The following is a 27,181-nucleotide window of genomic DNA, read 5'->3' as shown; positions in this document are numbered from 1 at the left end:
CCATTGGATCCGTTCCAGTATTCATGAGTTCGGGCATTTTTAGGTTCGAATTAAGCGAGGCCAAACAATATGGACACTAACATTAAATAAAAAACACTTCAATTAAAACTAATGATAATTAACTCTTTGAAACAAAAACCAGAAACTTCAAATGGCAATAGCGATGGGAAAAACGAACGAAAATGGTAATCCCAAAGGTATAAAAATACGAAAACGAATGAGCTCTCGATCTCAAGGGGACCTGTCTTTGACCTTTCTCCGAACTGTAACGGGGGCTTAAACTTTCTTTCTGAGAATTCTTCTCTACGTTTCACTGGCTATTTCAGATTTTGACCCTGGGTACTCTACAAGAGGGGGCGGGGGGGATTTATGGTAAATTTCTACTCATCACTTGGTTATCTTCGTGGTTGCTCTTCGGCTTACGGTGTTCCAGATTACGAAAGACACAAGCACGTGCGTTTTCTTGGAGGGGTTTGACGGGGACTTCTTGTTTCGCGGTGACAGTTCCGAACTGCCTATGCGTCTCGTTTTACGGCACGGATGCCCGGATGACGGTAACTAGCGAGCCGGATTACGGTACGGATGTCCCTTGCGACGACGACAAACTTCTTACAAGTTGGCGAAGGTACTTCGTGTTTCGGCCCAAGACATCTGGTTAGGCGAGGGAATTGGCCTCTTTCATCTGGTTTTCTTCACTCGGAATTGCCGAGTAATCGGTGTCCATCAAGCTGTATGAGGATGGTGAAGACATTACTCTCCGTGGATTCATGGCTGCTTGGATTATGATCTTCGGGTGGGAATGCTCTGGATGATTGTCATCTGGATAATTCGCGACGATTATTTCGTTCACGAAATGGCGCGAGGGTTATTGAAGATTCGGGCGTGACTTATCGCGCATTCTTTTAGGTTCTTGGCGACATGGTTTCTTGGTCCGACCATTATAATTCTGACCTTTTGCGGCTCTGTCTTTTGGTTTTGTTCCGGGGATTGTGGGGTGGAGTTGAAATAAAAACAAATGATGACCTCATTTTCTATGTGGATCATTGGTGCACCTAAGACTCGTGTCCTGTGATGGTACGGATGACGTTGTCTGACTTGGGAAAGTTCGCTCGGGGTTGTGGGGGATCTCGGGGTTACTTTTAGTTTTCGTTTCCAAGCGAGATGTCCGGGCACCCCCACGACCTTGTGGTGGCAGCCTCGGAAAATGACGCTTTTGTTGGGGTCTTGTTGGCGGGTGGTCGACGGGAGTCCCGCCAACCAAACAAAAAAAAAAAACGTATACATGAGATAATAGTATTTTTACTTATTTAATATTAGAGACCAAGATTAGCTTTAAAATAAGGATTCCAGTGGTTAAATATATAACGAGATTAAGGACATTTTAAATGCAAGTAGATGATAATTATTATTACATTTATTCCTGTTTATTTCATGGTTTTGAGTTTTATCTTTTCGAAGCCCTGTATATCTCGAAAACTAAGTACTTTTGGGACAATTTTTGAAGTAACTTATTTATTTTTTTTAGTTTCTTGCTCATAAATTTTAATTTGCTTCTATGGCAAACAATATTATTTCGCCGTTTCAAAGATTTTCCTTCAAAGCACAAATATTATATAATTATCTGGTTTTTAACTTTTGAACAGCTTTGCCGATTACAATGAATCTTGCACCTTTAGTCTCAACATGCGATGCGTATTCAATATTCAATATAAATGTAAATACAAAAGTTTTGTTCATTGATAGATATTCTGAAAAAAGTCGAAAAAATTAATAGAATTGAGCTAATTAAATGATAAAACACAAATTTACCATTCAAAAGATTTGGATTAATTTTCGGGTCAGTTTCACCTAAAGAAAACGACCTGAAATTATTGATAGAGTTACGAGAAGCTAGGAGCAACAGACACAAGGAGAAGGCAGCCCGCCAACAGTCGTGCATTTTTAAAACGCTCAGCGTAAAGGCTCGTACAATGAAATTTGTAAGCAAGACTGCGTTAGGGTGTTTAAAGGTTAGCTGCGTTCTCCTTGTGTTTGTTACTCCTAGCTAGAAGCATCCGGTATAAAACACATCTTAGGAGTAAAGTACTTAGCTTGCTAGGCCACTAATGTTTTTCACATGATTTTTCAAAGTGTGATCTATTATTTGATTAACTTATTTCATAAAGTTTTATTTAAATCGAATGTTACATGTTTGACGATATATATCTCGCTCGTCTTGGCCGAAAAAGGGAAATGTTCCAAGACCGATATGCAACACGAGAGAGCTGCGAGCTGTTAACAAACAAATTATTAGAGGTGTGCAAATACCATTTTTTGGGGATCGAATCGAATATAAAATAATTTTTTCAAAGCACGGCAAATACCAAATCGAATATTTATAACGTCAAATAATTTGGTCGAATATTTTTAGGGCAAAAATATAGACCAGTTAACTGATCAAATACCAAATTGTATTTCGAATATCAAATTATTCGACGTATTTGGTTTTCGAATAGCCAAATAGTTTGCATATTTGTCAAAAAAAAAGTAATTGAAATCACTGTTCGTTTTACTTGAAAATAGTAAAATATTAAACCAAATATAGTATAGCCTAGAACAAAGTTCCCTGGGCGAACTTGGTAAATCAGTGGTATAATGACGGGCCCGTCCTAAAAGATGGTCTTTTAAATTTTTAATTTTACTTAGCCTTCTCTAAGGCTCTTAATAAAAAACACTGAAGGGGGTCCATTGTCTTAGGCTGCAGGCGGGCCCAGAATTTTATAATACGCCACTGTGGTAAACTCTAACTTACCATTCAAATTAATTCTAATAGTTTTACAAAATGTCTTTATTTTCAACCTTCCTTCGAACAATTTTTTCGATTTGATCAAAATGAGTTAATCGTAACCTACAAAAATATAGTGCATATCAACTTATCAATTATCATACATATTTTAATTGGGTACCATGGCAAAATAATAATAATAATAATTAACTAGGCTAATATCCTAGGTACCACTCCAGGACCAAGTCTTCTAGCGACTTTTAACCTTTAGTAACTACTAACTACAATTAAAATCAAAGGACATGCTACATACTTCATAGTTTGCAAACACTTAATTAAAATTTCAAGTTTTTAAATATATTTAAAACGTGAGGGAGCAGATCTTTTGTTACAAATTAAAAAATTGCATTTATATTAATTTTAAATCAATAATTATTAATTTAGTTAACTCAAAAATTCTAAACAGAAAAATCCCTAAAGTTACTTACTTCAACTTTCCTCCCGGTTTTTGGTTTTGTTTTGGACTTGGTTTACGTTTTAGACTCAATTTTAGTTTTACTTTGCTATTCTAGAAAATTCCATAACAAAAGAGAACACGCGAGTAATCTAGCCAATAAGCGCTAGAATAAACAGCTTCTTACTTTCGTTAAGAAGTTTTAATATAAACGGTATGGGTAATGGACGTGGAAGCTACTCTTTATATGATCCTTGGCGCTGCGGCCTAAAGAGAGGTGCTAGAAATAAGGACTAGTTCGGAAATTTCTCTATGCTCTCCTGGGATGGCCTTGAACTTCAACAAATTAGAAAAAGACCCGCGGTTATTCGACCAGTTTGCAAACTATTTGAAAATACCTAATACTTTTTCCCTATCTTTTCGAATATTCGACTATTTGATCAAAAAATTCGATTATTCGCGAACTTTTCCAAGCGCTATTTGATTTGACGAATCGAATATTCGATTTGGTATTCGATCGAATTATTTGGTCTGAACGAATATTTTGCACACCCCTACAAATTATGGTACGACGATGGGAACGCTATCGCCATCTATCTACAATTATGACTTTTACCAAAGTTCGTTTCGAGATAACGCGTGAAATATTATCGTGATTTTCTATTTCATAGAAAATATATGATTTATAAATAATTAAAAATCCTTATTCATGGAAATGTTAATAATTTAAATCCAAATGCTGAGTAATAGGAGTAAATATAGGGATTTGGCATTTTTAGCTTTGGGCAGTGCAAATCGGCATTTGATCGGCTTTCCACAGAAGTAGGGTATGGTCTCTGTTACTAGGTGCACCGGGCTATAAATTCTGACACAGCCCTACCCAGGAGACCAAATAACGATAATATTTGAATTAAGCCAATCATAGAACGGTTTGCTTGGCTGACGGAGCAGCGCCACCAGTCGGTCACTGAGGTAACTAAATACCGCGTCTACCGAGACTTAGACGATCTTGAGGGGAAATCGGCGTCGTGTTCGATCTTGCTCTTTTCAGTGACTTAAAAAAACCTTACATTTTGTAAAGACCTCATACCCGTACAACTTAAGTTAAAGGTTACATTTAATAAAAATAAAAACCTATTTTTTCGTGAAGCTTACAGTATAATGTATCCTAAAATTCCAATTTTTGACGTCAGCGCACCAAGCCCCATTTCCCCCCGCTTTTCGCCCGTTTTGGGGGACGCGAGAGATAGAAGCGTGTATTGCGGCAAAGTACGTCTTTCTTAAATGTAACCTTTAAGTTTTTGCGTAAGATAATGATACCTCTAAGTAGACAAATAAGCCCTTTCAAGGTGGAATCTTTGTCCAGAAAATGTGATATCAAATCTTGTCTCTCCGATTCCCGCGAAAATGAAAGATTTGAAAAATATTTAAACAGTGTTCAAAACCGGTATAATTTAGGAAAAAATAATAAACTTTTATATCATATTTTGAAATTTTATACTCACAAGGCTCATACAAAAACAAAACTAACACAGTAAACATGGATAAAAAGTCATTTGAAAACCAACCTAAACCTTACTTCATTGTGTAGTTTGCTCAAAAAGAAATTGGTAAAAAATCAAAAAATATCTTATTAGGCCCTGATATAATAATTTCTCCAAATTTCTACCGCTTGAATTTAAGCAATATAAATGTCAAGCTAAATTAATTTAAAAAATAAGAAAAGAAAAATTTAGTAATACATTTTGACAGGCAAGACGCGTCGTCTTCAGTTGTTAACAATAATATCTGAATATCTAGCAGCAATATATACATGGAACTGAAAAAATCCTTATATAGATTGGTATCTGGAAAAAACATTGTTTGGTTTTATTTTAAAAAGGTGTACTTTTCAAGATTGAACAATAATGAGTTTAATATATAATTTAACATATCAATTTTAATACTTTGGCGCCCACCAAGTCATCGGTGCCTAGGGCGGCTGCCCACCTCGCTACGCCACTGATCGATTAAAGTTGGTTTCTTTCGGTAACTCCAACCTGGTTATAAACATACATTTCTCTACTTCTTATAGTAATTGAAATTAATATTTTTATTAAAAATAAATAATTCCTAGTAAGCTAAAATATAACAAATAGCTTTCATAAATACACTCTTATACGCGCCTCCCAAATCGACCGCCATTACATTACAGTCTACGGGGAGGGTGATGAAAAAACCTGTTTTGGGGGGATGAAATTTCTGCGGTAGAGCGTTTGCTCATCGGTTGCCTGTACGATAATGGCGGCGCCCTGTAAATGGTTCTAAAAAGAGTGTATACATTTTCTACAACTAATTTTGATTGAAATAAAATAATAATTCTTCAGAATAAAATACTTTTTAATCAATTATGTCAAGACTTTAGCGATTTATAATCTGTAAATTATTTGATTATTTTTGATGCTTTGCTTTTTAAAAAAAAAATGGAAAAACCGAGGGGTCGGACACTTACCAAAATAGTGTACGGGATTTCGAAATCGCGGAGAGATTTCTTGATTTCGAATTGATTTCGCGATTTTAAACTGATTTCGGAATTCTTGAAATCGATGGAAATGTTGAAAGTTATTTGGCGATTTCGAGAGTGATTTGGCGATTTCTGGAGTGATTTCGCGATTTCAATAGCGATTTCGCGATTTTGGGGAGAAATTACGTGATTTACCGAGTGATTTCACGATTTCTGGAGTGATTTAAAGATTTCTAGAGCTTTGTTATCGAATTTAATACCACGAAGCTTTTTGAATATTATAGCAATTTTATGCTTTGTATCGCGAGCTTTTCTGGGTTTATGAAAGGTGAGATGAAAGGCCCTCTAGTTTCAAAAGTATTATAACTTAACTTAGTTCGTAATTTACTTATTTAGAATTCATTTCCGAGCACCATTTTGATCTTAAAAAGCATCTGTATTAAATATAATTTCCGTAGTACTCCCCTCCCCCTTTCCAATGCGAGAATTTCCGTGGTACCCTTTACCCCATAGTCGAACCACCGCAGTAAGGTCCTTCCTCCCCTTTTTTCCCATGTGATAATTACCGGGGTACCCCTTCCCTTTTTTCCATGTGATAATTACCGTGGTAACCACCTCCCCCCTTTTCCCATGTGATAATTACCGTGGTGCTCTTTTACCCATAGTAAAACCACCCCAGTAAGGCCCTTCCTCCCCCTTTTTCCCATGTGATAATTACCGTGGTACCCTCTCCCCCTTTTCTCCGTGCGAGAATTTCCGTAGTATTCCCCTTCCCCTTTCCAGTGCGAGAATTTCCGTGGTACTCGCTGTAGTACCAAACCCCTCTGTACCCCTATAAACCCCCTGTATCCAATGGCTGATGTATAAAGGCCACGGGACTAACGTACGCCGAGACTGATTTCGCGATTTCGGGATTTATTCCACAAAATGTGACTGATTTCGCGATTTCGGGATTAATTCCACGATATTATGACTGATTTCGCGATTTCGGGATTGATTCCACGATATTATGACTGATTTCGCGATTTCGGGATTGATTCCACGATATTGTGACTGATTTCGCGATTTCGGGATTGATTCCACAATATTGTGACTGATTTCGCGATTTCGGGATTGGTTCCACGATATTATGACTGATTTCGCGATTTCGGGATTTATTCCACAAAATGTGACTGATTTCGCGATTTCCGGATTAATTCCACGATATTATGACTGATTTCGCGATTTCGGGATTGATTCCACGATATTATGACTGATTTCGCGATTTCGGGATTGATTCCACGATATTATGACTGATTTCGCGATTTCGGGATTGATTCCACGATATTGTGACTGATTTCGCGATTTCGGGATTAATTCCACGATATTATGACTGATTTGGCGATTTCGGGATTGATTCCACGATATTATGACTGATTTCGCGATTTCGGGATTGATTCCACGATATTGTGACTGATTTCGCGATTTCGGGATTGATTCCACAATATTGTGACTGATTTCGCGATTTCGGGATTGATTCCACGATATTATGACTGATTTCGCGATTTCGGGATTTATTCCACAAAATGTGACTGATTTCGCGATTTCGGGATTAATTCCACGATATTATGACTGATTTCGCGATTTCGGGATTGATTCCACGATATTATGACTGATTTCGCGATTTCGGGATTGATTCGACGATATTATGACTGATTTCGCGATTTCGGGATTTATTCCACAAAATGTGACTGATTTCGCGATTTCGGGATTAATTCCACGATATTATGACTGATTTCGCGATTTCGGGATTGATTCCACGATATTATGACTGATTTCGCGATTTCGGGATTGATTCCACGATATTGTGACTGATTTCGCGATTTCGGGATTGATTCCACAATATTGTGACTGATTTCGCGATTTCGGGATTGGTTCCACGATATTATGACTGATTTCGCGATTTCGGGATTTATTCCACAAAATGTGACTGATTTCGCGATTTCGGGATTAATTCCACGATATTATGACTGATTTCGCGATTTCGGGATTGATTCCACGATATTATGACTGATTTCGCGATTTCGGGATTGATTCCACGATATTGTGACTGATTTCGCGATTTCGGGATTGATTCCACAATATTGTGACTGATTTCGCGATTTCGGGATTGGTTCCACGATATTATGACTGATTTCGCGATTTCGGGATTTATTCCACAAAATGTGACTGATTTCGCGATTTCGGGATTAATTCCACGATATTATGACTGATTTCGCGATTTCGGGATTGATTCCACGATATTATGACTGATTTCGCGATTTCGGGATTGATTCCACGATATTATGACTGATTTCGCGATTTCGGGATTGATTCCACGATATTATGACTGATTTCGCGATTTCGGGATTGATTCCACGATATTGTGACTGATTTCGCGATTTCGGGATTGATTCCACAATATTGTGACTGATTTCGCGATTTCGGGATTGGTTCCACGATATTATGACTGATTTCGCGATTTCGGGATTTATTCCACAAAATGTGACTGATTTCGCGATTTCGGGATTAATTCCACGATATTATGACTGATTTCGCGATTTCGGGATTGATTCCACGATATTATGACTGATTTCGCGATTTCGGGATTGATTCGACGATATTATGACTGATTTCGCGATTTCGGGATTGATTCGACGATATTATGACTGATTTCGCGATTTCGGGATTTATTCCACAAAATGTGACTGATTTCGCGATTTCGGGATTAATTCCACGATATTATGACTGATTTCGCGATTTCGGGATTGATTCCACGATATTATGACTGATTTCGCGATTTCGGGATTGATTCCACGATATTATGACTGATTTCGCGATTTCGGGATTGATTCCACGATATTGTGACTGATTTCGCGATTTCGGGATTGATTCCACAATATTGTGACTGATTTCGCGATTTCGGGATTGGTTCCACGATATTATGACTGATTTCGCGATTTCGGGATTTATTCCACAAAATGTGACTGATTTCGCGATTTCGGGATTAATTCCACGATATTATGACTGATTTCGCGATTTCGGGATTGATTCCACGATATTATGACTGATTTCGCGATTTCGGGATTGATTCCACGATATTATGACTGATTTCGCGATTTCGGGATTGATTCCACGATATTGTGACTGATTTCGCGATTTCGGGATTAATTCCACGATATTATGACTGATTTCGCAATTTCGGGATTGATTCCACGATATTATGACTGATTTCGCGATTTCGGGATTGATTCCACGATATTGTGACTGATTTCGCGATTTCGGGATTGATTCCACAATATTGTGACTGATTTCGCGATTTCGGGATTGGTTCCACGATATTATGACTGATTTCGCGATTTCGGGATTTATTCCACAAAATGTGACTGATTTCGCGATTTCGTGATTAATTCCACGATATTATGACTGATTTCGCGATTTCGGGATTGATTCCACGATATTATGACTGATTTCGCGATTTCGGGATTGATTCGACGATATTATGACTGATTTCGCGATTTCGGGATTTATTCCACAAAATGTGACTGATTTCGCGATTTCGGGATTAATTCCACGATATTATGACTGATTTCGCGATTTCGGGATTGATTCCACGATATTATGACTGATTTCGCGATTTCGGGATTGATTCCACGATATTGTGACTGATTTCGCGATTTCGGGATTGATTCCACAATATTGTGACTGATTTCGCGATTTCGGGATTGGTTCCACGATATTATGACTGATTTCGCGATTTCGGGATTTATTCCACAAAATGTGACTGATTTCGCGATTCGGGATTAATTCCACGATATTATGACTGATTTCGCGATTTCGGGATTGATTCCACGATATTATGACTGATTTCACGATTTCGGGATTGATTCCACGATATTATGACTGATTTCGCGATTTCGGGATTGATTCCACGATATTATGACTGATTTCGCGATTTCGGGATTGATTCCACGATATTGTGACTGATTTCGCGATTTCGGGATTGATTCCACAATATTGTGACTGATTTCGCGATTTCGGGATTGGTTCCACGATATTATGACTGATTTCGCGATTTCGGGATTTATTCCACAAAATGTGACTGATTTCGCGATTTCGGGATTAATTCCACGATATTATGACTGATTTCGCGATTTCGGGATTGATTCCACGATATTATGACTGATTTCGCGATTTCGGGATTGATTCGACGATATTATGACTGATTTCGCGATTTCGGGATTGATTCGACGATATTATGACTGATTTCGCGATTTCGTGATTTATTCCACAAAATGTGACTGATTTCGCGATTTCGGGATTAATTCCACGATATTATGACTGATTTCGCGATTTCGGGATTGATTCCACGATATTATGACTGATTTCGCGATTTCGGGATTGATTCCACGATATTGTGACTGATTTCGCGATTTCGGGATTGGTTCCACGATATTATGACTGATTTCGCGATTTCGGGATTGATTTTGCAATTTTGGGATTGATTTCGTTGATTTCGCGATTTCGGGAGTGATTTCGCGATTTCGTAAGTTCTTTCGGACTGATTTTGTTTTGTGTGTACGGGATTTTGGCCAGTGTACGACCCCTCGAAAAAAACCCTTGGTTACCTAAGAGGAATAGTTTTCTTAAGCTCAAAGATGTTACCTTCTAAAATATTTAAAGAGTGGTACGTATCACTCGCAATGTAATCGAAGTACTTCAAATTTAAATAATTTTAGTCGTGTATGTTAAAGTTGGTAATAAAATGAACTTGATTGCAAGGAACGTTAATTTATTTTCTTTCAATGAAAAGTGAAATACATTTTTTTTTAAAAATTCTATTCAAATTCCAAGAAATTTTTATTATTTCTATATGGTGCAGAAACTAATAATATTAAAGGTTTTATTAAAATATTTACGATTTTTTCGATTTTTTCGATTCTTTAGTAGTTTTGCTTGTGTTTAAAATATTTAAAGGTAGAACTATACATTGAGGGAGGATGTTTAAAATGTTGTTCAGCATTGGTAATTCTTCGAGAAGACCAGTCAATATATTAGTAATATCACCGTAGGCTTTGGTACTCTCTTTAGTGCTATCAATTTTATCGCATCTGCAAAATAAAGACTTTTTAATGCTTACTGGTATATTTCATTGGTCTGACATAAAAAGATTTAATTGGAGATCAGTGCTTTTAACTTTACGTTCATAGTTAGCTCTGACGAAGGAAATAAATGTATAAAATGTTAGTTATTTCCATCTACTTTCTATGCTCAAGTAATGTCAATTAAGCTACGTATGTGACGACGAATGCACTGTAATAGACATAATTTTTGAGAGCAGCTATTTAATCCATTTAAAGGCCTAGGTTTTATTCTGCCTGTCCCCCTTAAAATAAACTTAGTGGAGCACAAATACCCTGGTGGTAGGCCAACCGCTGAACATGTTAACGGGGTTTCTATGCCGGAACCCGAAATAGTCATCGTTAACGTCAGCAAGACCTTTTTGTTACTTCTCAGTTCTGCAAATGTGCTTCTAACCTTTCGCCTACCAAAGTAATTTTCAAATTTCTTATTCGTTTCGTAATTGTCACTACGCAGTTATCATGGCTCCTATGTACTCTTTAAGCATGAACAATTTATCCAAAGCAATTAAATATAAGGGAAAAAAGGGAAAATTTCAATAAATTTCGTTTCAATTGACATCATTGCCAAAGTCAGAGCACCCATTGAATACCTGTAAACGGACTGCTAAGGTGTAGAGGGAGAGTTTATATAGGCGGATATATTCGTTTTTTCTCTTCGTTGTTTGATGATTGCGTTTTAACAAAAGGAAACGACAAACACATTCGGCAAGTATTGTAGTCGATAAATGAAATATCTAAACATTTAAAGGAATTCATAAATTGATAATTTAATATAGGATAAAATATGGGTCTATATATAATAATAATCTCAATGTTATATTAATCAATTAGCTTTACTTAATATAGATGGCAATCCAGCCATCAAATTTTTGATTTAAATAAAGCATTACATGAGAAAAATAATACATTTAATTTAGCAAAAATTGTTTCCCATCTATTGTATAAGTAAAAATCAATTTAGCTTTTTTGCACTTTCTATATGCTTGTCATTATTTTAGGCAAACCGATACTACATTTAAAACTTTGATAAAAGCTTTTGGACTGAGAATCTTTTCTAAAAGTAAAAATACATAAAAATGAAATAAGCATTTTTGTTCAAATGCATCTTTATATTTACGTGCGGTTAAGTGTACATTGCATGATTAAATTTCTTAGGTTTAAACTTTTAAACAAGGAAAAAGTTGTAATGGGCAATAGACGCTTAATAAATCATTCCCCCAGAAAATCGCCAAAAAGTAATTTTTCCGAGAACCAGGACCTGCAAGTTACGGTTTATATAGTGCTTGTTAAAATAATGGAAATTTTCTTCACTTAAATCAGCGGCATTCGTTCTCTTTTAACCAGGTGTTTTTTTTTGACGGATTAAGGCTTGGCAAATACAATACCTTGCAGGTCCTGGTTCTCGGAAATATTACTTCTTGACGATTTCATTTGAGGATGATTTATTTAAGCGCTTATTAATTTTTTTTTACCGCCCAGTTCTTTGTTTGGGATGGTGCATTTCCCCTTACCCTCATTTCAACGAAAATCTGCACTGTTTAATTCAAGGCAATGCCCGAATCAGCATAGGCCGATTCGTCAACTGAGATACCGAATAGCATAGGTCGGTATTTAATTAAATAAACTTTAAGCTCATGCTTTCTTTGGTAATATAAGCTCCCAAAATTTTAAGACACCAAATTTACTCTCATCTCCTTGGTTCTTTTTAGCTAAAAATGGCTCTTAATTTGTTTTCTAGGTTATATTTTCTATCGGTCCTTTTTGACCCTTACTTTTGTAAACGGGTTCTTTTATGATTGAGAAAAGCAAAATTTGTATCTCGGATTTCATGAAAACCATTGGCAATGGAAAACAAAGCCACAAATGGGAAGCTATTAGCTATTTTATCGGACATGTGATATTGTAAAAAAATAGGAGAATACCTAATAATTATTTAAGAAAATTTCGGAAATATATGGATGTGTTTATAAAACCACATACTACATATAAATGATGTTAATTTTCTTTAGTAAATAAAGATGGCACACCGATCATCAGTAGTTGATTCTTTCAAATCGAGCGGTTATGGCTTACGGCGTTTCGTTAGTACTAAAGTGAAACATACATTTAAATTTGATCTAAGCCAATTGACTCCAAAAGTTAAACTATGCTTACTGGATATCAAGATTCCTCACTTTATTCTTAGCCATGAGTCCAAGAAGCGATTCCAAAAATCTGTGTCACAAAACCATTTACAGCTAAACTAAGCTAAGCTAATACCCAAGGAACCATAGAGGCTTAAGTCAACTAGTGACTTGTGAAGCGAATTTCCTAGGGCTGGGTTAAATTGGGTAGGACGATGGTGGCAAACCCTACGAAACAAAAGCTCCAAACACTTACTATTACCATTTACCTAAGAAAGTTTTTTATGGAAATTGAAACCAGATGAGTTCGGGGAAAAAAGCCAGTCTAATGAATCAGATTTAAGACTCGAAAAAGGAACCCTTACTTCACAATAACATCCTTGGACTGATCGATGCCAGCTTTTTCCTCAAATTGTTTTCTTTGTGGTGTTGGTAATTGTTTGATTGCTCTTCTCGAAACCCTGTAGCACCTTCGATATCCTCTGCACCTCCTCCTCCTCCTCCTTCTATTTCCCGATGCTTCGTCTTTCAAATCAAACATTATTAGTTTAACCATCGACCGAAATATACCCATGGTCAAAGCACTTTAAACTGGCGTAGCCATCGGGCACTGGTGGAAATTTGAAATTTGTTTCTCTCTATATTTCATAAACTTATATATATATAAGTCTGTATATATACTACAGAAAATTAAAAATTTTAGTTACAAAATTAATTGATTTAGCCGAAATGAAGTTAGTTGTTGGCATCGACATAATTAGCGATAGTGTCTCTATGAAATTTCCACGAGGTGAAATTATTGGGGCCTTTATTTGTGTGGCGAAAGCTTGTGAACTCTAGTTTCTAGGTCAACCGATCCATGGAAAGTCAATAGGGATTACCCACCTAACAATAGGGTTTGTATTTGTGGCTGATAATTATGATTATAGGTTCGGTTACTGTTGACTTGTTAGGGCTGTGCCTTTTACAAGTGAATTTATTAATTAAAGAGAAAATTTGTGCATTGTTTTACTGAAATAAAAAATGCTAATAATTATTAATTTCGCACAACTACGAACTCTGAACATATCACAAGGCGGGAGTTCGCGGGCGGTCTAGCCTTTATTATAAACATATTTCTTAAGTTTAAAGATTGGTAAAATGACAAACTTTTTCCTAATGTTTTAATTTTAATTTTAAAATGGATCCCTTCTTTCTCAAGTTAGCGCTGATAGCAAAACATCGTATTTTTATCACTTTATATTATACATATAAATAAATCGTTCGGTTTATATCGATCAGACAACCTCAGATCCTGGAATTATAAGATAACGAATTATGTCTCTGTGTAAATCACCGGTCGACCCTTTTGTTTACTTGAACTGTAAAAGTGACAATCCCGAAAATAAGAAGATGGAATAAAGGTTTTGCAACGAGATCTGGTTATTGGATAAAAAGTTTGCAAAGGCTTGCTTAAAAAAATTAATTTTGGAGAATTTAAGCTAATTTGGATCTTTTAATTGCTTTTGGGCCGTTATATTCCGAAAGCAGTCTTAACTCTGTTCCATAGTCGCTACAAGCGAGGTTGAAAATTTTAGTATTGGCATTCCTCGGCGCCGAGGCTCAAGCTTTCATAACGAGAATAGTTTCGAAGAGTTGGTTATCTTATCAAATATTTAAAATCTCTTCTCTCTTTGGAATATTGGTTGAGTAGTACAAGTTTAATATACACAAAGACAGACGACAACCAACTAAGTATCAAACTTAAAGGGAAGATGAGCTAAATTTTGCCGTAGCTTCAACGTACGTCGATGTAAATAATATCAGTTTATAAGATACGTCTACGAAAAAAGCCACAAAAGTCGAACTCTAGTAGCTTGGATCCTTGATACATATACCTGCGCAGGCTCCCGCCAGTTTTCTAAGTCACATTTGGAACGGAACAATAATGCGGGGCTCAATACGTCGTCATAGTTACTTTTTAAATAAATAGATAAGGAAAATGTTTTTTTTTTTAAATTGGTACATATTCAAAAGTTTATTTTCCATTTAACATTATACATCCACGGTTTTTGCAGGAAATGCGTGTAAAATGAAAAATTTATTCGGTCTCCAGCAAACGAAGGTACACGTATGATTTTCATGTCCTAGATAAATACTTTTGTCGTAGTATTATTAACTTACTAATTATTTTCCACTTCCGTTAATTCCAATAAATGTAGGTTTCGAATGTTACAATAAGCAATGGAAGTGACGCCACTAGCAAAAATGGGCCACCTTATAAGTTATAACGTGTAGGTTTCATCTCGTATACTTTGGAATAATAGAGCAACAATTTAATCTAGTGACCTTAAGGGTAACAAGTCAGCCCAGGCCGTAATATTAGTTCCATATCAGTGTAACAGAGTGGACAAACCTATACACCCTTAGATGACACAGGTAGGCAAACTAATACAAAAGCTGTTGAGGCTACGTGATTTCTTATCGTTTGATATACAGGGTGTTAACTAAAAAATGGACCAGGGTGAATATCTCAAAATGTGTTTTAGCTACGATTTTGAAATTTTTGTTTGTTATAGAGCGCTCAGGGGGTCAACCAACTATGAAAATGTCAATGACCTTGAACAATGTCTTCAAGGTCATTCGAAAATTAACTTGAGAACCGTAAGAGCTACGAAGTTTCTTCCAATTAGAAAGTTGTTCCCCGTCACATTTTATGGTTAACTAGCTTTGACTCGATCTGATTTGCGAAATAGGAAGTTGAGCAATGTTAGGCCAAAATCAAGAAGGCCGTTAAGTTGATAACGTGTTAAAGACGATGTTCAACTGATAACTTTAAAAGTACTCTTGTTAGAGTACTGAAATTTGTTAGACAAAATCATCGTGGTTGAGGGTCTTTAGTTTGAAAACTCATCTTCTACACGTTATCAACTTAACGACCGTCTTGTTTTTGGCCTAACATTTCTCCACTTCCTATTTCGCAAATCTGATCGAGTCAAAGATAGTTAACCATAAAATGTGACGGGGAACAACTGTCTAATTGGAACCAACTTCGTAACTCTTACGGTTCTCAAGTTAATTTTCGAATGACCTAGAAGACATGGCTCAAGGTCATTGACATTTTCATAGTTGGTTGACCCCCTGAGCGCTCTATAACAACCTAAAATTTCAAAATCGTAGCTAAAACACATTTTGAGATATTCACCCTGGTCCATTTTTTAGTTAACACCCTGTATAAATTGCCACCGTAAGTTAAAGAGTGGATACCGCCCACCATCAGGAGACCCGGGTGGGCAAAGCAATACAAAAGCTATTGAGGTCATGTGATTTCCTATCGTTTGATATATAATTTACCATCCTATGTTAAAGAGTGGCCACCGCCCACCCTCAGGATACCCGGGTGGGCAAACCAATACAAAAGCTGTTGAGGCCATGTGAGTTCCTATCATTTGATATATAATTTACCATCCTATGTTAAAGAGTGGCCACCGCCCACCCTCAGGATACCCGAGTAGGCAAACCAAATTAACCAATACAAAAGCTGTTGAGGTCATGTGATTTCCTATCGTTTGATATATAATTTACCATCCTATGTTAAAGAGTGGCCACCGCCCACCCTCAGGATACCCGGGTGGGCAAACCAATACAAAAGCTGTTGAGGCCATGTGAGTTCCTATCATTTGATATATAATTTACCATCCTATGTTAAAGAGTGGCCACCGCCCACCCTCAGGATACCCGAGTAGGCAAACCAAATTAACCAATACAAAAGCTGTTGAGGTCATGTGATTTCCTATCGTTTGATATATAATTTACCATCCTATGTTAAAGAGTGGCCACCGCCCACCCTCAGGATACCCGGGTGGGCAAACCAATACAAAAGCTGTTGAGGCCATGTGAGTTCCTATCATTTGATATATAATTTACCATCCTATGTTAAAGAGTGGCCACCGCCCACCCTCAGGATACCCGAGTAGGCAAACCAAATTAACCAATACAAAAGCTGTTGAGGTCATGTGATTTCCTATCGTTTGATATATAATTTACCATCCTATGTTAAAGAGTGGCCACCGCCCACCCTCAGGATACCCGGGTGGGCAAACCAATACAAAAGCTGTTGAGGCCATGTGAGTTCCTATCATTTGATATATAATTTACCATCCTATGTTAAAGAGTGGCCACCGCCCACCCTCAGGATACCCGAGTAGGCAAACCAAATTAACCAATACAAAAGCTGTTGAGGTCATGTGATTTCCTATCGTTTGATATATAATTTACCATCCTATGTTAAAGAGTGGCCACCGCCCACCCTCAGGATACCCGGGTGGGCAAACCAATACAAAAGCTGTTGAGGCCATGTGAGTTCCTATCATTTGATATATAATTTACCATCCTATGTTAAAGAGTGGCCACCGCCCACCCTCAGGATACCCGAGTAGGCAAACCAAATTAACCAATACAAAAGCTGTTGAGGTCATGTGATTTCCTATCGTTTGATATATAATTTACCATCCTATGTTAAAGAGTGGCCACCGCCCACCCTCAGGATACCCGGGTGGGCAAACCAATACAAAAGCTGTTGAGGCCATGTGAGTTCCTATCATTTGATATATAATTTACCATCCTATGTTAAAGAGTGGCCACCGCCCACCCTCAGGATACCCGGGTGGGCAAACCAAATTAACCAATACAAAAGCTGTGGCGGCCATGTGATTTCCTATCGTTAGATAGACGGAAAGTATCAAAGGTGAAATAGGTAAGCCAAACACGACGAACATAATTCTTTTAAATTATTGAAATTAGTGGAAATATGATTAAAGACATTTTTAAGCTGGGATTCAAATGGGTTTATTTAAGGAAATTTATATCCAACATTTGGGTAGTTTATGCACCAAAAGTCATGTTAATTCGCAAATTCATAAAAAAATGAATTTATTCACTGGTTTTTTCGATCACTCCCTTTATGGGGGTTGGTCGGAGGGTGCAGAAACTAACGGCACTGCGTGCGCGTCAAAGAGTTCTATCGAATGAGACCAACTGTTTTTTTTGGTCACTCTCCCTTTAAGGGGGCTGGTCGGAGGGTGCGGAAACTAACGGCACTGCGTGCGCGTCAAAGAGTTCTATCGAATGAGACCAACTGTTTTTTTCGGTCACTCTCCCTTTAAGGGGGCTGGTCGGAGGGTGCGGAAACTAACGGCACTGCCTGCGCGTCAAAAAGTTCTATCGAATGAGACCAACTGTTTTTTTTCGGTAACTCTCCCTTTAATTGAGTTGGTCGCGTTCTATCGTTCGATTTAAAAAGTACCATCCTAAGTTAAAGAGTTGACTTTAACGTATTGCAATTTAAGGGGGGGTCGAAATTATGCCCTTGTTTACCTGACAGACCAAAAACTGGCCATCGGCAAAAGTTGTGTAGCGCCACACTGTAATTCAAACTTCCCGCCACGCCCGTGTCACCCTTCGTGCAAATCCACTGGGTTGGGTGGGGAGATGAAGTTTGAGGTTCACTTGACTTTAAACGCCGTAAATATACGAAAAAGGAACGTCAATTGCGACAACTTAACTAGTCAGATCCCCCCGCGTCGCATGTATTTCTTAGAGGACGCCGTGGCTCGCATGGTAGAAGCGTTGGTTTTTGGAGGTTACGCGGCCAGCAACTATCTGGGTTCGAATCCCAGCGACTCCAATAATAAAATTTATGTAAATTAATTTTCCCAGTTCCATCTACCGTGTCGTTGTTTTCCCTGCAGCGTTGCCAACCTTTTAAGAAGTGATTATCGTACCAGGGGATCGAAATTATCGTTTTTTTGCTAAATTTATCGTACGCTTTAAAAGGCTCGGCCGAGGCGAACAATTTCCAGATTTCTAAGTGTTTTCTGAGCATGCATCCACCCGAGCGGTGAGTGGGAATTTTAAAAGATAAAAAAAAATAGTTAAAAAACCTCGCCCGCGTTTGGGTTGAACCTTGACTGCATATTTTAGTCCAAAAATATCTTTCGGATATGAAACACAGTAGTGAGGTTAGACGAAAAGTAGGGAAAATAAATAATTTACATTTATAATTAGAAAGCTGATTTATTCGGTATAAATCAGCTTTCTAATTGGTTTTGGCGGAATCTAGATTTCAATAGTATCAGGTTTTTTAACGAATAAATTATTTTATTTGAAAATTTCAAACTATCGTACGTTTTGCGTACGATTATTTGAAAATTTCAAATTATCGTAGGTTTTGCGTACGATAGTCGACCACTTTCGTACATCGTATTTGAGCCCTAAATATCGTACAAATACGATAGTTATCGCACGATTGGCAACGCTGTTTCCACGACAAACAAACAACAACAAACACTTAACGACAATCCGTCCATAGCAATATTCCCACTTCGATATATATATCTCGATGTGGAACTAAAAACGAGGGTGGAACAGTTCACTTTAGGTTTACCGAGGGTAGAATATTCTGATTTCGAGCATTCTCCGCCGTCGCCGGGCTGTAACGAATGGATTAGTCCTACAAACCATCTCATCAGAATAGAGTTAAAACTCAAAATACATACTCCACCGGACCCCTTGTGATTGGAAACCAGATCTTGCAGTGAAGAAAGGAGGAATGGAAGAATGGAGACTGGAAGAATGGAGACTGGAGACCAAACTTTCTGGTAGAGATCTGGAGACCTGAGACTAAATCTTCCATTGGAGGCTGGGGGACTGGAGACCGGGGACTATATCTTCCAGTGGAAGCTGGAAGACTGGAGACCGGAAACCAAATCTTCCAGTGGAGGCTGGAGGACTGGAGATCGGAGACCAAATCAAAAAGTGGAGACTGGAGTCAATTTTAACCAGATGGTTTGAAAATTAAAGAAACTATTCGAAAATAAAGTAAAATTTTCCGGTCCCGAAATTCAGCACTTCAGCAAATTAGTCAATTTGGTCCAGACCGTTTATAAGATAGTAGCTTTTATGTAGGAGGAATCCTTCCAAATTCAGCGGTCCAGACGTCCAGAATTCAGCAAATTAGTCAATCCCCCACATTAATGAAAATTTATCAAACATTTAAAACACGTAAAATAAATTACAAAGTTACGAGTAAGGTAAGCAACACGAAAAGGCATAAGAGATCGTTGTATACAACTAGAAACTGTTTTCATAAATGGCACATTACACTTGAAAAGTAAATACCGATAGACCAAAAACTAACTACGTAGAACCCCCAGGGGTTCTACCCGTTAACCCTCTTATCTTTGTCGACCGCGCTAAAACAAGATTTGACCTTACTAATTTCATGAAGGAGAGCTTGGGTTCGAATCCCACTCGGTACTATCGCTAAATGACAATAAGACGTAAACCGTAAACATTTGGTGGAAACCCTGTTATTTGGACGTTGAGACGTTTGCGTAACCCTCAGCAATCGATCCGTCTCAAAAGTCAATAACCAGAAGAAGTTGCAGAATATTTACCCAGTACAAACTAAACACAAAAACACAATTCATACACGAACATGCATGATACGAGAAACCACCCGACACAACACAATACACATTTCCGGAAGCGATATAAAACTCAAAAATATTGTGTTTGGTAAGAGTCGGATTAAACGTCGATTTTGTTGATTTAATCTTCTGGAATATATAAACCATACAGATCTTTTTTCTTCATATAGTAAGAAATCAAAGAATGTTAATATGAAAGCGTTTTTATCATCGACCAAATAATCAATACTGGTCTTTTACTTGAACTATACTTATGTCATAGCCGAATCAGACATTAATATATAATAGACGAAATATTACGAAGGTCAGCGGATGTCCATCTAATTGTGGTGATGTTGTTGGAATAGTTCTTCGTCTATCTGTTCATCTTATATCTGCCCTGTAGGTATCGAGTAATCTTAACCCGCTAACTGTACTTTATGTATATACTAGCCCTCAGCTAGTTGTGTGTTTCGAGACACACTGCCACAGTAAGGCACCCTCCTCCTTTTTCCCATAGTCGAATCACCGCAGTAAGGCCACCTCCCCTTTTCCCCATGTGATAATTAACGGGGTACCCCCAGTAAGCCCTTCCCCCCCTTTTCCCCATGTGATTATTACCGTTCCTCCCCTTTTTTGTCATGTAATAATTACCGTGGTACCCACCTCCCCCTTTTTCCCTTGTGATAATTTCCCATGTGATAATTACCGTTTCTCCCCTTTTTTGTCATGAAATAATTACCGTGGTACCCACCTCCCCCTTTTTCCCTTGTGATAATTTCCCATGTGATAATTACCGTTCCTCCCCTTTTTTGTCATGTAATAATTACCGTGGTACCCACCTCCCCCTTTTTCCCTTGTGATAATTTCCCATGTGATAATTACCGTTCCTCCCCTTTTTTGTCATGTAATAATTACCGTGGTACCCACCTCCCCCTTTTTCCCTTGTGATAATTTCCCATGTGATAATTACCGTTTCTCCCCTTTTTTGTCATGAAATAATTACCGTGGTACCCACCTCCCCCTTTTTCCCTTGTGATAATTTCCCATGTGATAATTACCGTTCCTCCCCTTTTTTGTCATGTAATAATTACCGTGGTAAGCACCTCCCCCTTTTTCCCTTGTGATAATTTCCCATGTGATAATTACCGTTCCTCCCCTTTTTTGTCATGTAATAATTACCGTGGTACCCACCTCCCCCTTTTTCCCTTGTGATAATTTCCCATGTGATAATTACCGTTCCTCCCCTTTTTTGTCATGAAATAATTACCGTGGTACCCACCTCCCCCTTTTTCCCTTGTGATAATTTCCCATGTGATAATTACCGTTCCTCCCCTTTTTTGTCATGTAATAATTACCGTGGTACCCACCTCCCCCTTTTTCCCTTGTGATAATTTCCCATGTGATAATTACCGTTCCTCCCCTTTTTTGTCATGTAATAATTACCGTGGTACCCACCTCCCCCTTTTTCCCTTGTGATAATTTCCCATGTGATAATTACCGTTCCTCCCCTTTTTTGTCATGTAATAATTACCGTGGTACCCACCTCCCCCTTTTTCCCTTGTGATAATTTCCCATGTGATAATTACCGTTCCTCCCCTTTTTTGTCATGTAATAATTACCGTGGTACCCACCTCCCCCTTTTTCCCTTGTGATAATTTCCCATGTGATAATTACCGTTCCTCCCCTTTTTTGTCATGTAATAATTACCGTGGTACCCACCTCCCCCTTTTTCCCTTGTGATAGTTTCCCATGTGATAATTACCGTTCCTCCCCTTTTTTGTCATGTAATAATTACCTTTTTACCCACCTCCCCCTTTTTCCCTTGTGATAATTTCCCATGTGATAATTACCGTTCCTCCCCTTTTTTGTCATGTAATAATTACCGTGGTACCCACCTCCCCCTTTTTCCCTTGTGATAATTTCCCGTGTGATAATTACCGTTCCTCCCCTTTTTTGTCATGTAATAATTATCGTGGTACCCACCTCCCCCTTTTTCCCTTGTGATAATTTCCCATGTGATAATTACCGTTCCTCCCCTTTTTTGTCATGTAATAATTACCGTGGTACCCACCTCCCCCTTTTTCCCTTGTGATAATTTCCCATGTGATAATTACCGTTCCTCCCCTTTTTTGTCATGTAATAATTACCGTGGTACCCACCTCCCCCTTTTTCCCTTGTGATAATTTCCCATGTTACAATTACCGTTCCTCCCCTTTTTTGTCATGTAATAATTACCGTGGTACCCACCTCCCCCTTTTTCCCTTGTGATAATTTCCCATGTGATAATTACCGTTCCTCCCCTTTTTTGTCATGAAATAATTACCGTGGTACCCACCTCCCCCTTTTTCCCTTGTGATAATTTCCCATGTGATAATTACCGTTCCTCCCCTTTTTTGTCATGTAATAATTACCGTGGTACCCACCTCCCCCTTTTTCCCTTGTGATAATTTCCCATGTGATAATTACCGTTCCTCCCCTTTTTTGTCATGTAATAATTACCGTGGTACCCACCTCCCCCTTTTTCCCTTGTGATAATTTCCCATGTGATAATTACCGTTCCTCCCCTTTTTTGTCATGTAATAATTACCGTTCCTCCCCTTTTTTGTCATGTAATAATTACCGTGGTACCCACCTCCCCCTTTTTCCCTTGTGATAATTTCCCATGTGATAATTACCGTTCCTCCCCTTTTTTGTCATGTAATAATTACCGTGGTACCCACCTCCCCCTTTTTCCCTTGTGATAATTTCCCATGTGATAATTATCGTTCCTCCCCTTTTTTGTCATGTAATAATTACCGTGGTACCCACCTCCCCCTTTTCCCATGTGATAATTACCGTGTTACCCACCTAGCCCTTTTTCCCTTGTGATAATTACCGTGGTACCCTTTTCCCCATAGTAGAACCACCCCAGTAAGGCCCTTCCTCCCCCTTTTGCCCATGTGATAATTACCGTGGTACCCCTCTCCGCTTTTCCCATGTGATATTTACCGTGGTACCCATCTCCCCTTTTCAATGCGAGAATTTTCGTGGTACCCTTTTCCCAAACCCCCCTGTACCCCTTTAAACCCCCTGTATCCAATGGCTGATGCATAAAGGCCACGGAACTAACATACGCCGAGAGGGCCACGGGACTTTCAAATCGGAACGACCCTGAAACCCCCCGACTCCGCCTTCCACCTCCCCGTTTCCGAAACTCACAGGCCTTCTGAAACTACCTCCAACGACCTCCCCCCCCCCCTCCGAAATTCGCGGCGGAGAGAGTGAAAATTTCGGGTGTATTGCGGGTTGGGACAAACACGGCCCAGCTCTCAGGGGCGACAGATTTTGAGAAAATAGATAGTCGAACCACCTCAGTAACGAAGCCAAAGGCAGTCTCGGTTTCCCCCTGTTCCGCGGGTCGCTTTTTCCTCGCCGCCCCGCCTTTGGCTTCGTGACAGACTAAGCAAACATTCCTGAAAGCTCGGACGACGACGACCAATGTACCAAGCGCTCCTTATAATAATAGACAAGCGCTCCGTATAATATAGATTGTTTTTTTTAACTCTCGTTCTTTTGCTATATAAAGCGAAGGTGGTTATATGTTTATATTCTCAGTTGCTCTCCGTTCGTAATAAAACTCACTTGGTTTTATCTCGCTAGTATTATTTATATCGACAAATATGCTATTATCTATCAGTTGTGACTCTAATCCCCTTCATCATAACTTCGTCTGTCCTGTTTTACAATTAACAGCATTGTAAGTGTGAGAAGTAACTACCTAATCTTTTATCCAGAAGTAGGGTGTTCATAAATATTCCGCATTACCAAGTAGAAAATATAACGATACAATAATCTACTGGAGCAAGTATTTAACGGTACAACAATCTACTGGAGTAAGCATTTAACAGTGAAAGTGTTTTTTAATCAACCCAAGGCACCACATTAGGCCTAAGTCATCAAGCGAATTTTAAATCCATTAATTAAGGTGGCCGGGTTACAATACGTAGGAGGGTGGTGGCAAGCCCTGCATGCCACGCGATCGAGCCAACAGCTCCCTACACTAACTATTACCGTTAACCTCAACAAGTTTTTATAGAAGGGGAAACCTATGAGCTCGAGGGAAAATCCCTTAAGCCTGTGGGAAGAGAACTTGCAAACTCAACGCAGAAGGAGTTGTTCCGAGTTTTTCACCCAGTGCCACAAGTATCTACTGGAGTAAGCGTTTAACGGTACAAGTATCTTCTGAAGTAAACATTTAATGGTAAATATATCTACCGGAGTAAGCATTTATCGAGAAAGGTATCTACCGGAGTAAGCATTTAGCGGTACAAGTATCTACTCCAGTAGGTAATTAACAGATTAAGTATCAACAGGAGTAAAGATCAAAGCAAATAGAGTTAGATATCTAAAACTGTGCACGTACGTGTACCATCATTAGTCTCTAAAGAACCCAGTGCCTTTAACAGAGCAAGAGTTTCTATTCTAGTGAATTCAAAAGAACTTCACAACTTACGACGTATCATGCAATTGTTTGCCAAACTGACTTCTGGGGTTGAATGTGACGAAATATTTCACGGTGAAACGCAGTGAAAATGGCTTTTTCTGATATTTTGAAAGTTATCCATTAAGTTAAAATAGTTATGTTTGTTGGAACGAGTAGTAAAATCTACATTCTAGGTTACAGAGAGAGCTATTTTTTAGTAACTATAAAATTATATCGTTTGAAAATCCCAAATACTTTAAGACGCGATATTTGTTAATTTTGATAAATGGATACTTGACTAAAAATTTTTTAAAAGACACTTTTAAAAAAACGGATTTCAGGAAGCTAATAATAATTGGCAATTTTTCAAGTCAAAGAACTCTTTAACCCATAGAAGTCTTAAGTTACGAAATATAATTTGTAGAATAATTAACATTGATTGGTCTTAAATCTCTTTTTTTCGCACTTACTCTCACAAGACAACAGTGTGAATATCCCGAATAAAATATACTTCGATAATTTAAGACAGACAAGCTTAAATGTAATTTTAATTTTTTTGAGCTGGTTTGGTGAAATGAAATAGAAAATTGCTTAACGTGTTCCCGGTTTTTTCGCCATCACCCCCCACATTTCTCGTCATTTTATGATTTAATAGCCCAAGGAAAAGTACCTTAGAAATTCCAATGCCACGGAAACCTAAAGGTCGAGATGGGATGCTGAGGTAGATTTTTATTTTTTCCTATATGTACCTACAAACACACACAATATTGCCTAATGCACATACTCGAGAGTCCACATGCCATGGATGTTGGTTAAGCTACCCAATCTATAATTAAATTTAAAGGGTATTATGAGGGGTCCGACATTCGTTCAAATATCGTACACTCCTGATAAAACAATTTTAAAAATCTTTAAATCAGCTTAAAAATACTGAAATTGGGCGAAAATCAGTTACAAAATCTCAAAATCAGCCAATAAACCAGAAATCAACACGAAAATCGTGCTTTGAAATCTCAAATTGAGCCTAAAAAAACAGTAATCAATACGAAAATCGTGCTTTGAAATTTCAAAATGAGCCTAAAAAAACCGAAATCAACACGAAAATCGTGCTTTGAAATCTCAAAATCAGTTTCTGATTTCTGAGATAATTCTGAGTTTCAAAATCTCGTACAGAATATTTACAAATGTCGGACCCTCCGGTATTGCACACGTCATCTGGGCGGATATAAATATTATAGTACGCAATAATGAATGTTTGTAGTAGGTGCGTTAATTGTACGGCGTAATCAGAAATACGCTCCTGTTTCTAAATATCAGGGTCTTGGCTCTCGACCAAAATCATCATGTTGGAAAATAAATACACATTAAATTGAAAATGTTTCTAAAATAATCAATCGATTGAATAAAAAAATTTAGATTTTTAACCTAGTCCACCGGTTTCAGTTTTGTTTAAATCAACTATTACATACCAAATGCTATACAAAATATTTGTCTTAGTTTAAATTCAAAACCCAAACTATTTTCACGTTAGTCGTATAATAATTAAATTATAATAACATTTTGTCAGTTTTGAAAGAGTTTCCTTTAAGCAGTATCATTGTGAAAAAAGCAATAATTTTTATTTTCTAATCTCGTTATCAAATTTCTCTCGGAAATGCAAGAATAAAATATTGTTCAAGTTATGTTTGAAATCAATAAACGAAACAGTTATTCAGACAATTTAAAAGAAATTTCTTGGTTATTCAATAGTTTAATTAAAAATTATTTAAACCTAGTAGATCTAGATCTAAATAATTTTTTTAATAAACGTTATTTTAACAAAATTTATTAATATTATTTCAATAATTACAAAGATACATTTCATACACGTCGATTACCATAGGTCAATAACGACTATACTTTTATCATAGAAACACCTAAATTTTGGAGCAATAGTTAAGAAATCCTACAGCCCCGGATTCGTGGGAATGGGGATTGCAAATTTCAATGGTCCTTTATGATACAAGTGGACGCTTTGTTTTGGTAAGACGTTTTAAAATACCGCAAAACCAATAGCATTTCATTTTTCATTAACTTTGAAAAGGTTTCATTACTTTTTAAATACATCTAAACGTTTAACTCACCAAATTCATTGAGAAACAATGCCACCACAAGAATCCATATCGCCAAAGACTTATAAGACGAGATAAACATTTTGCACAAAGCGGCAACAGACAAACTCAGTTCGGACACCTATCAAATTATAACTGATGTCCCTCCTCG

The 27,181-nt window shown here is 37.7% G+C and overlaps 1 protein-coding gene across 1 annotated transcript; it reads right to left on the bottom strand.

Annotated features, from left to right (window-relative positions):
- Positions 1-655: 655 nt before the first annotated feature.
- LOC149956103 (uncharacterized) lies at positions 656-27,181 on the bottom strand. The gene is made up of 4 exons (XM_090166761.1): positions 27,043-27,181; positions 13,372-13,531; positions 10,729-10,850; positions 656-819 (listed from the first exon to the last, which is right to left on the bottom strand). Exons 1-4 carry the CDS (start codon positions 27,110-27,112, stop codon positions 656-658), a joined length of 516 nt encoding a protein of 171 aa, XP_090022887.1. The 5' UTR covers positions 27,113-27,181.

This window comes from Leiobunum rupestre, chromosome 2, assembly GCF_980474605.1.
Source record: "Leiobunum rupestre chromosome 2, qqLeiRupe1.1.hap1, whole genome shotgun sequence".
NCBI lineage: Eukaryota > Metazoa > Arthropoda > Arachnida > Opiliones > Sclerosomatidae > Leiobunum > Leiobunum rupestre.
This window is presented reverse-complemented; position numbering and strand designations above follow the sequence as displayed.